General features: G+C 48.0%; 2 protein-coding genes across 24 annotated transcripts; both read right to left on the bottom strand.

The window, feature by feature from the left end:
* Nucleotides 1–532: 532 nt before the first annotated feature.
* Nucleotides 533–10,849, bottom strand: LOC122363494 (serine/threonine-protein phosphatase 6 catalytic subunit-like). 17 transcript variants are annotated; one of them, XM_043332810.1, is made up of 8 exons: nucleotides 10,832–10,849; nucleotides 4,266–4,383; nucleotides 3,635–3,769; nucleotides 3,247–3,415; nucleotides 3,005–3,084; nucleotides 2,477–2,582; nucleotides 1,921–2,082; nucleotides 533–1,661 (listed from the first exon to the last, which is right to left on the bottom strand). In XM_043332810.1, the coding sequence occupies exons 2-8, from the start codon at nucleotides 4,329–4,331 to the stop codon at nucleotides 1,471–1,473; spliced, it is 909 nt and encodes a 302-aa protein (XP_043188745.1). In that variant the 5' UTR covers nucleotides 4,332–4,383; nucleotides 10,832–10,849; the 3' UTR covers nucleotides 533–1,470. The 17 variants fall into 17 exon arrangements, with proteins under 17 accessions (XP_043188745.1, XP_043188753.1, XP_043188747.1 ...); XM_043332818.1 differs by lacking the exon at nucleotides 10,832–10,849 and adding an exon at nucleotides 6,519–6,611; XM_043332812.1 differs by lacking the exon at nucleotides 10,832–10,849 and adding an exon at nucleotides 6,374–6,439.
* Nucleotides 7,640–10,893, bottom strand: LOC122363495 (alpha-aspartyl dipeptidase-like). Of its 7 annotated transcripts, none has more exons than XM_043332824.1 (2): nucleotides 10,882–10,893; nucleotides 7,640–8,867 (listed from the first exon to the last, which is right to left on the bottom strand). In XM_043332824.1, exon 2 carries the CDS (start codon nucleotides 8,817–8,819, stop codon nucleotides 8,106–8,108), a length of 714 nt encoding a protein of 237 aa, XP_043188759.1. In that variant the 5' UTR covers nucleotides 8,820–8,867; nucleotides 10,882–10,893; the 3' UTR covers nucleotides 7,640–8,105. The 7 variants fall into 7 exon arrangements, with proteins under 7 accessions (XP_043188759.1, XP_043188762.1, XP_043188755.1 ...); XM_043332827.1 differs by having other exon boundaries at nucleotides 10,867–10,889; XM_043332820.1 differs by lacking the exon at nucleotides 10,882–10,893 and adding an exon at nucleotides 10,858–10,880.
* Nucleotides 10,894–11,446: the final 553 nt, after the last annotated feature.

Raw genomic sequence — 11,446 nt, 5'->3', positions numbered from 1 at the left:
TTATGTAAACGCGAGAAATTCTCAAAAAAGGATTGCCTATGCCCAGCTGGTGCCATTTGTCCTGTGGGTTGCAGCTCGGTCACTGTCGTGGTGATTTAAGTTCAAATAATTATGATGCATGATTTTGCAGTCGGAGTGACAGTTTCGTACTTGAGATTGAAATGTAACTTCAAATGCTTTCTGGACTTAGGACCCGATAGAGGCGATTCCGATTACAGGCTAATGCAACCGCAGCCCAGCTGGGCTATCATAAACAAATAGTTCATGCTGTGCTACCATATAGGTAAAACCAGGACCACGGCTGACCCTATTGCGCTTCTTCATTATCGAGCTATTACATGAGTACCTTATCTGCGATGGAACGGTTTATGCGATCCGATATATACGCATGCATCTATGAGTACGCATAGAATTCGATACCTAAAAAAATGTCTACGAACCCTCCCATATACCTGCCATAGATAATATTTCCCACATTCAACGCCTCTCAAGCAAAGCAAAATGAACGGGAGACCTGCCCATCAAGTCCGGGTACAAATTATGGACTGTATTTCTGCAGTTGACAGTGAGCGTCCCGGCGTCCCGCAGCAGCGAACACCGCGTCAGCAACTAACTAATAACGGTCCTGTCAATAAAACGGCGCCCGGCACAGCGCCGCGGGGCCAGGTACACACGGGTCAATCTCGGCGCAGGAGACTTACGTGGCGCAATACGACGCCGCGCACCACAGAGAGTACACATATAACCAGTCGATCGGCTCCCCGGTACGTACACGGCCAAACAGCACGGTACAGTGTCACATACTAACAGTTCAGTAGGGCACACGGGTGCGGCTCTGTAATCCACGTACGATTACAGAGCCGGGTGCGGCGCCCCGTGGTGGCAGTTGCCTCGTGCTGAGCGGAGCCTCCCGACCAGCCTCCACTCACCCAGTACAATGGATTATGAGCGGCATGCTCTCGCTTTGTTGTCACATCACGCGCTCGCTCGCCCGCCCGCTATGACAGCTCGCCAACACTGAGTCTGAGCGAGTCGACTCGGTCATCTCATCGCCCCTGCAGGCGATCTGTGGAACGAGGCACGGCCCGTCCGAGGTGTGAGCGCCGCGGCGCACACGGCTTCCTCCGCAGCCCACACCACATGGCATGAATCAATCGGCTCCGGCCACAGCTAGACACACTACACTGCTCTTCCTGCACACCGTGCCGCAGGGCTCCGACCGCCGCGGTATTATCTGCGCGGCCTCGCCGGCGGCAGTGCGTATTGGGCAGCGCCCGCCACCAGCCGCGGCGCCTCAGCACACACCGGTGACCTACCACCTCACCGGCTTGCCGCCCCGCCAGCGGCTCCCATCCTGCCGCAGTTCAGACCCGTGCTGTCACAGCGCGCTCCCTCGGCCCGCCGCCGTCTATGGACCGTCCCACGCGGGCGTCCCAGTGTCTCTCCTTTCCATACCGGCACGGCCGCGGCCTACAAGAAGTAGGGCGTGGTGATGCTGGGCGGCACCTTGCGCTGTTCCTCGGGTACCGCCTGGAATATCTTCACCTCCTTGCTGTTGATGTCGTTGAAGCAGAGCACGGCGGCCACGTTGCCGCAGCGGTAGCAGTAGTTGGGCGCCGACCACACCGTCACCAGCTTCTCGTCGAACACGTACTTGTACCCTGTCCAAACGAGAGCGGTCGCGGCTCAGTCAACTGCAGAATGGCATGACAGTCTGCATCTGAACTTGCGGAAAGACTAGTTAGCTTATTGAGCCAAGGCGAAACCAGTTCGAGTGTTGCTGACAACAAACATGACTTGTAGGAGTTCAAAGGAATTGGGCTAAACGATTTCATTTCATTCACTTGCTAGGCTGATACGCAAGGAGTAAAATAGACGGCTTTACCCATTTCAGACACCATCACGTCGCGACACACTTACCTTCATGTACGAGCTGATGTGCCCGGCAGATGAGTTTCAGGCTGTTCTCCGCCATGAACTCGTGTGTGACCTTGGCGCCGAAGAGCCAGCCGGCGCCGCGCGGACTGGTGGACCACGAGTCCACGTCATCGGGGTCTGACCAGACCAGGTCGCAGAACGCCCCTGAGACGGAGCACGGCACCGTCTGGTCAGACTAACTACTCGATGTCGGGGTCACGGGGCAACGCCCTCAAGTCAGACTACTCAATGTCGGATCACGGAACACCGCGAGGGGCGAGCAGGCCGGCCAAACACCGCTCGATATATACGCTGGTCATAGGAAATCGAAAACGCACATCAAACCTATCAAGAAGACCTTTTACTGATGTTTAAGCTGACTGTGCAATTGAACGCTATATCTGACAAGCAGTGATCTAGGTAAAGGCACTGCGCAAGCGACGAAACAAGGCAGTACACGGTGTATCCACCGGTGCATGTTCCGCCACGCCGGACACAGCACACTCCAGCAGGGCATGCCGTGGACAAGTCACTGACCTGACGTCCAGCGGTCACTTACCCTGGTGCGGGATCTCCTGGTTGCGGTCGATCACACGGATCTGGTCCAGCGAGCGTATGTACGGAGATAGACCTCCGTGTACACATAACACCTCGTCCTCAATTATCTGATGGATAGGTAGCACGCAGACGGACGACACGCCGTTAGAACATTATGGATTTCCGGTGGCACCAGTTATAATAGAAGCACAATAGTGAACTCAGCGTTTTAACGACTAATAAAATCATAGCCTATCAGGCATGTCAATTGTCATGGAAATATAAATAAGTTTTACGTGAGCTAAGAAAGTATTTCTTGTCAATGTCGATGAGAAATTACGTGTCCTTCAAATTTTCAATGCAATAAATATGAAGTTGCATGCGGCATTGGCCTCATTCACCGAGGTAGAGGTGAGACTAACATCATTATTCGAGTTCAGGGGCGCCGCAATGTAGCTAACTAACATATTTGACCCTAACTCTCACACCGACGTCGGGGCACTGATTCTCCAACGAATTGAGAACAAGCACACGTTGCGTAGGTACTCACCGCCGCGATAGTCAGTAGGTCAAACACCTTGCAGCAGTACTTCCAGGCGTTGGCGTTGCCGTACTTCTTCTGACACTCGTCTGCAAACAGGTATCCATCCGTCAGGCGGCACTACTCGGCTCACGGCTAGGTATGCCACCACTCATCGAGCCATACTCATTGCTGATTTAGCAGGTTCATCATGGATGGCAGGAGAGGCAGCATTGCCGTTTCACGACAGCTGACGGCTGAGCTGCGCTCACCGTAGAATCCGTAGACCTGGGTGATCTGCCGCGACTCGTGGTTGCCCCGCAGCAGCGTGATCTTGTCAGGCCACTTGGCCTTGAGCGTCAGCAGTCGGGTGAGCGTCTCCAGACTGTAGTAGCCGCGGTCCACAAAGTCGCCCAGGAACACGTAGTTGGTGTCGGGAACCTGGTGAAACGGCCAGAATAGACCAGACAGTTAACTATGAACGCCATTAATACTCCACCTTCTGCACAGCTTACACCATAAAGGAGTCTCAACTGCCAGGCTGAACACATTGATCATGTCCGGACAGACCTTTTACAAAAAAGGTATAGGTCTTCATCCACGCTGACTCCAGGCAGCAGGGCTACTGAATACTGATCTGCTGTGGAGTGGCTGACTGACCTGTCCTCCAGTCCTGAAGAGCTCCTCCAGGTCGTAGAACTGCCCGTGGATGTCCCCACAGACTGTCACTGGGCACGGCACTGGCTGAATGTTGGACTCCTCCATCAGCAGGTCACATACTGTGTCACATAGATTCTGAAAACCAGGGAGCATAGTCAGGCTCATAGTTATCTACACTGCGCATTTTGTGATATTGACATAAACTTGTACTGAAGAAAGGAAGATAAACAAAGGTCAAGGGAATGAACCAAGAAATGGTTGCATGTTACAACCAAAAATGGAGATTAATAATTTACATTTTTCCTCACAGCTGCATTGCAAATCCTGTAAAATTTCATTTCTCCTACCAACAATCTCTGTAAGATACTACCTAAATCATTCACTGAAATATTACCTAAGAATGTACCTGACTGATGACAATCCACATCCACCACTGTACCTTCATCAGCTACAGACTGCACAGTGATTGCTACTTTAGAAGCTAACATACTATCTGTCATTTACGTCAAAGAGTAAACTGCATACAATACAAAGAGCTGCCCATAGTATTTTTCTAGGCTTGCCAAGATTCTTTCAAAGCTTAGGTGGGTACATGGTCTACTGTCAGTCAATATGAACAGTTTCACTGTACCTTTAGGTCATTCTCTGGCAAGTACTTGCAGTCTTTTGCCACTTCAATCCATTTATCAACATCCATCTTGAGTAATCACCATGCAGAAATTGCAAGGATGTGATGATGCTATTAGATTCTGAAACATGAATACCCAAAATCAATATTTTTCCAGAAAACACCCTTAAAATACAAAATGCAATGTTTTTCATACCAGGGCCAAGGCTTGCAAGCTATTGCTGAGATGTTAATATTTGAGTGGGCACACACTGTTGAGGTCAGATATCAACAATCGCTATTATTATGTAGGTAGGTAACATCTTTACTCAGGCATGAATTGTTTTGGCCCAAGGCTATATGATTGTTTTGCTGATAAGTATGGTGTGATACAGGATGCACTAGAGTGGTGTGGTTAATACCTACAGCACTTACTGGATGCTGAAAAAAACAGAACAGCTAATAACTCTTATTTTACTACATGCCACATATACCTATTCCCTTTTAGATAAACTGATCACTGCCTTAACTTCCTGTTCAGTGATGTGGTGACAGGAAAGCTTGCATTCCATCAGCAGACATATAAAGTGCTGCTTATGGCATAGGTATACATACATAATTTTGCCTCCTTATATAGATAAGTTTGTGACTGCCACGAACTGAGTGGTAGGTACTGACATAACATAAGTCCATGATAATCTAACTATTAGCTCTGGATCATCAATCATGTCACATTTTTCAAGTCCAAGTGACTGATGACTTATCCATAAGACATGAAGTAAAAAATCATCAGATATGAACTTAAAAGGACTAAAGGAGACTCATACCAACCAGGCACTAGGCATAAAATTCACACCATCCAACTTCAAACAAGACCTATGGTTCTTAACTTTAGAATTATGGAAGCTGCACTTGTGCTAAGAAAAGCTACAAAAAATCCCTGTTGAACACCTCCCAAATCTCATACTGGCAGAATTAATTTCAATTTTCAACAGATAACTTAGTTTATAGTATTTCATTTAACCGCCATCGTGTCAAGTCAGCAATTTGCACCCATTGTTTCAACTGCAAAACAGCCCATTATGAGGAAAGTTACAGCAACGGCATAAAAGGAATATTCCAAAAGTTTCCATGGATACCAAACACCAACACCTGAGGGCTGTTCACAGGCCCTGTGTGTGGTAGGACCGAACACAGGCTCCAAGGTCCGCCCACAGCACTGCATCACTGCATGTGTCAGCCTTCTGTTACCACACACAGCAACCACTGCGATCGGTCAGACTCGCGACCGGCCATTGCAACCGAGACCGGCCCACCGCTGACTGCACGCAGCAGTGTGAGGTCATGCCAGCTACCCATCCCTTACGGTAAATGTCAGGTTTAAGTCCTAACAAGATTTCATTGATAAATGTTTCATATTTTTACATTATTTGACATCCTGAATCCAAAAATGATACTCATTTGTCTCGCAAATAAAAGAAAAAAACATAATCAAACCTGACCTAACCTTACCTACTTACCTATAGCCTACCAACCTACAACCTACAAACCTACCCTAACCTAACCTAACCTACAAACCTACCTACCTACAACCTAAAACCTACAAACCTACAACCTAACCTAACCTAAAACCTAAAATTTTTTCTGTTTAATATTCGTATCAACAGCGCCACAATTGTAGTTAGGACCTAAACTTGACATATACCTCCCTTACCCCCATGCCTGCTGCACACAAGGCCATATAAGAGGCTGCACATACCTCACACACTGCACTCAGCAGTTAAATAAAAAGAAAATCGCGTGACGCGTGTGCCTTACAGGGGTCATTTCCTTCTTTTTAAACTGAATAATTATTCCTATATCGATATTTAAATATAAAAATTAACTTTTTATAAAAAAGATTTATTTTTTTTGCTGATCATTTTGAGCATAAATATCATAAATCCATTGCAAAAAAAATAATTTCGTGAAAGTGAGCTATTTCCATTAAACTGTCAGCAATGGCAATTATGCATTACAATAAATCAGCCAAATGATAGTATATTGATAAAAATATTTAAGACAGGCAGGTACATGCCTCCCACAATTCACCCCAACAACACCACATAAACTGAAATTCATATCTACAATACAAAGGATAGCAAATCGCCACATATGCGTTCTATTTGGTTTCAAGAAATAGGCGTTATCGACACATCGGTAGCTGACGTCATACACTTGTAAAATCAGCTGAATTTCGGAGTCAATTGGTGCGACTGGAACTGTATGATGTCATACATTCCCCATGGCGACGAATCAGTTGTAAGATTTTAGTTACTGTGACAACGCGAGGAAAAATGGCTGCGTTGGCCAAACGCTGAACAGACGATTGAAAGCATTGTCAAGGATGGCTTTATTTACATACTGTTATCTAACTTATATTACTGCAAAATCATTATACGTAAGAACTTCTACCATAATATTTGCTTTTCGCTTTTCCTTCGGCCTTGCTTGGGCCTTGCCATGTCTTCAGTCTGTAGCAGATATAGGTAGGTACGCGTATCTATAGGAATCTTGGGTATGCGTCGCGAGCGTCCGAGTTTGTTGACCTTTCCGCCCCACGGAAGCGCAATACACTGATGCGCGTAGCGCGCTACTGCCGTAGTGCCGACTGCCGTCAAACAGGACCCATGCCTTGCAAAATGCGATGCATGACGGTACTATGCTAAGCCATGGCTAAGCGGAAATAAGCAGATTGAAGGTAAAAGTAAAGGACTTGCTTGCTTGCAACAAGCTTGGACGGGAAACTGCAGTCGACAGTGGCGAGGAATTTGCCTTGGGATAGGATTCATCCGGCCAGGACTGCAGCTGATCAGATGTTAGTGTTAGAAAATCAGGAGTAGATCCCAAGTCTTGCATGCGAAGCCTATGCAGCCTATGCGTGCGAACATGGGCGCGGAACGGGGAGGGCACCGTGCCCCCCCCCCCCTTTGATTTTGGCATTTATTTTGACATTAGCCCTATGAGCGTTGCATGGAAAGAATGGGACCAAAAGTCGGCAGTGCCCCCCCCCCTTAATTGAAGGTGTTCCGCCCGCTACTGCATGCGAAGATGCACCCCGCGGCCGCAATCCATCCTGATTGTACAGCTGGGTACCGCGACAACCCGGAAGACGGGCGGTAGGTAGGTACCCGGGGGTCGACCATCCAGCCCTTCCGAACTATCTGTAAGAATCTTGTCCCGAACCACGGACCAGCATCTTACCAGCCGCGCCACCTGTTGCAGCCAGTTGGTAGCCAGTAGTCCGCTGTTGTAGCTACTGCCTATTGCACAAGCATTTGTAATCACATTGCTGCATTCCAACTGTTTGTTCTGCACGTTTCAATCTGCGGAGTGCGGACCATGCATCACATACGACCTCACAGCAAATCATCCCTTTATTGTTAAGCATCCACAGTGAGTAGGTAAGTAATGTTGCCGATCGTATTCAACGATAACAAGGAAACAGCCAGCATAATAACTATGTGCTCGCGTGCATAAAAACGGCCGGTATATAGCAACTGAATGAAAACAAAATCTTGACATTCGATCACGACACCACGTTTGACATTTCCGCGCATGGCTGTATAAGACGGAAAACGCACAACCCAGTACAGAATCACATCTTCAACATTACCCCTACTATTTACCATACCCAAGGCGCCCACTCCAACCATGTCGATTGTACCATTTGTTGTTAAATTAGCCACTTTCCTGATAATACTCAAGACTGGAATAAAAATCTACTTTGATTTAGCAATATCAGGTGACAGTTACTATGAACATATTGAACAATCATGATCCTATTTGATTTATGACCAATCGACTTATCACATCGACATCGATTCACTTCAACAAGAAGCTCACATCGGACCCAGACTCAAACACCTCAGCTTCTTCCTTGGGCTTGAACAGCTTCGCGCCTGTCGGACCCTTCAGCACAGCCTTGTCCCCGAGTACCAGGAGCGCACTGCCCTCCCTGAGACCAAGCACGGGCGGCCGGTCGGCGTACATGTGGTACTCTCTGATGCGCTTCTCTCGCGTCTCGCCCATGTGCGTGCTGCTGGGATCGGGGTCGATGTAGTGCGGGTTGATGTTGAACGGCACCAGGGCCAGCGCCTCGAACGTCGGCGGGTGCACGATCGGCATGTCGTTGGTGGTGCAGATGCTCACCGTGGAGAGGTTGGTGCCGGCGCTGGAGCCGATGTACGGCATGCCGTCCTGCAGCACACGCTTGCGGACGGCGTCCACCAGCCGGTGGTCGTACATCGTCTTCAGTAGCCGGAAGCTGTTGCCGCCGCCGACGAAGATGGCCTGAGCCTGCTCCACGGCCTGCAGCGGGTTCTCCAGCTCGTGTATGCCATCCACCTCATAGCCGAGCTGCTTTAGCCGGTCTCGCACAGTCGTAGTGTACTCATTGTAGTCGAACAAGGCATATGGCACGAATAACACACGAGAAACCTCCTTCCCGAGGAACTCTGTAAGAAGATCACCGCACCATCCTAGGAACCCTTCAGCTCCGTGGTAGGAGGAACTTGACAGAAGAAGCAGCTTTCGCATTGCGACCAGGCTCAGGAAAGACCAGAAAAAATCAGTGATTAAGGGACCCTGAAAAATAACAATTAAGAGATAATTGGTCATTCTTATTATGTACAAGGTAAAAATGAATAATGATGGAAGGCATTAACCCGCGCCGGGCCGGTGTTCCACGACTTCCGCGCCGGGCCGGAGGGGGGGGGAGGGGGTGTCTGAACATCCCCCCCGTCTAACTCGGCTCCTGGGCCTTAGAGACACGCGGTAAGCGAGATTCGAAAGAGCGTCAACAATAATGACGGAAACACTTTAGTCATTTTTTGGGTCAGGTCAAAGGTCAGGTCGCCAGAATTCATCAAAGGTCAAACGAAGTCCATTTCAACAATTTTGGAAACTGCCAACGGCTAACTCGGGGGAACCAATAGAGCTACAGCACCGCGAAAAATCGCATTCAATAGTCCTTTTACAGATCTTTCTGACTAGTGTTCTCAGATTTGACCTCAGGTCAACGGTTTAGCCTCCCGAGGGCAAAAAACTGTAGAAATAGCCATTTTCACGAAAATGGTTTTTCGGGAATAACTTTTGATACGAGCAACCCACGAATTTACTTTTGCCAGCATCGTGTTCGTTTCGTTGAGACGCATCGAATGAACTTATAATGGATGAACATTGACTTATAATGGAGAGGTCGCAAAATTGACCTGGCCTGACTTTAGGTCACCGATATCAAAATTCCGAGGTATACATTTTGCACATACTGTTACTCATAACAATCGCTGAAAGTTTCAAGGGGATCGTTCAGTTGGTGTAGCTATGACAAGGATTGCAACTTTTTCTGGGGTGAGGTCACTTATGACTTAACATGACCAGGTGACCTGACCTTCAGAGCCCTGGGTCTGAAATTTTCACATGTGCGGAAAAGATGCATGAACAGGTGTGCCAAGCACGGCTGTTTTTAGATATCTGCGAAAAACCACATAGGGGGTGTTCAAACACCCCCGGCCCGGCGCGGGTTAATGCTCTACCCTCACATAATGTAGGCATCAGGACTGTGGACATGGGGCCATTTAGAAATGGAGTTAACATTTGTTTATTCATTAGGGCTAAGCTAAGTGCTAATTGGATTTAACAAAATCTTACTGATTCTGCCAGTCTGTTGACATTGAAACATGCATTGTTCAATGTTATTCTCTATTCCTGTATTTCGAGGACTATATTTGTTGACTTTCATAAGGCCAAGCAAAATCAAAGCCATGCTCCTATTAGGTATAGAGTGACAAGCATTCTTAAAATCGCAAACCGATATCAAGGGAGTCTCGCAATCACGGGTCTGCAGATCATGCACATAATTTCCTGAACGATCACTGATAATGTAGCTCAACCTTCAGAGTGAAAAGCCTGGAACCTGTGTTCAGGGACGCCGGTGAAAACAGGGCGCCGGAGGGCATATTATTCACGTGACATTTGAAAGTTCTCCCCTTCATGGGCCTTCTACATGTAAAACATCACGTGTAAATTTCACAAACCTTGATCAAATCGCCCCAGGCACCCTGTTTTCACCATCGTCCGTGTTCAGACCGTTCAGACCAAGTTCAGACAAGTATGTCGTTCAAGAGTATATCTGAATAATAAGGCCTAAGCACATCCAAAGAATTGCTCCAATCAAGATGAAGGACACCTCTTTCATTCCTGATTTATCAGGAGATAATCAATACCTAATCCCAATATCTGTGCCCGACAACCCCAGTATTTTACATTTCAATGCATTGAATTGAGCTGACATGGAGGTCAAGGTGATGCATGCAATCAAAAATATACAGCGACAGATTGCATTGTGAGTGTGATAGAGAGGCAGGTAACAACTTCATCTTGCCGATCTTGTCTATTTCACTTAAATACAATTGAAATGAGTCCTGAGATTACAATCACAATTATTAGATGCGGGGTTTGGCCAAGAGTTAAAAATTGGTTTTGCAGATGTTTTTCTGCAATAACACTTCTTTTAACAGGTACTTGCACCGCAGGCCGAGATCGAAGACCTTAAAAAATAAGAAATTTAAGATACCTTTCCCACCTTTCCCACGCATACCCAAACGACATTCGCTTCAATCGTATTGGTGTCACGTGCGCCGCCGTGGTCGACTAAATTTGGCAGCCCAAGACTGCTACCAACTGCCAATCTGAAGTTTTCTTTCACCCACACTGAAACAAAGGAATCTTGACTGAAACGACGCCCAAGTTACGCATCGTAAAGGCCCGGGCAGCGCTTGTCGAACAGCACTGCGGATCCGAAGGTTGGGACTTTAATTGTGAAAAACCGCCCGCCCGCCGCAAAACCGCAAAACGCGCAAAACGCACGCCCAAAACGCCAACGCAAACTTCGCAAAAAAACAATCGCCCGCGCGCCGAAAACCGCAGAAAAAACGCAAAAAAACGCCGCCAAACACCGCCCGTCCGCCGCAAAACGCAAACACCGCAAAAAACGCAAACAACGCCGCCGCAAAAAAACGCCCGCATCGCCCGCCGCCAACCGCGAAACGCCGCAAAAAACGGCCGCACGCCGCGAACCGCAAAACGCCGCAAAAAAAACGACCGCCCGCCGCCCGCCGCTAACCGCAAATAACGGCCGGCCGCCGGCAACCTCAAAACGCCGT

The sequence above is a fragment of the Amphibalanus amphitrite genome, unplaced genomic scaffold, assembly GCF_019059575.1.
Source record: "Amphibalanus amphitrite isolate SeventyFive unplaced genomic scaffold, NRLGWU_Aamphi_draft 000624F_arrow, whole genome shotgun sequence".
Classification (NCBI taxonomy): domain Eukaryota; kingdom Metazoa; phylum Arthropoda; class Thecostraca; order Balanomorpha; family Balanidae; genus Amphibalanus; species Amphibalanus amphitrite.
Note: the sequence above shows the minus strand (reverse complement) of the source record. Positions and strands in the feature narration are given on the sequence as shown.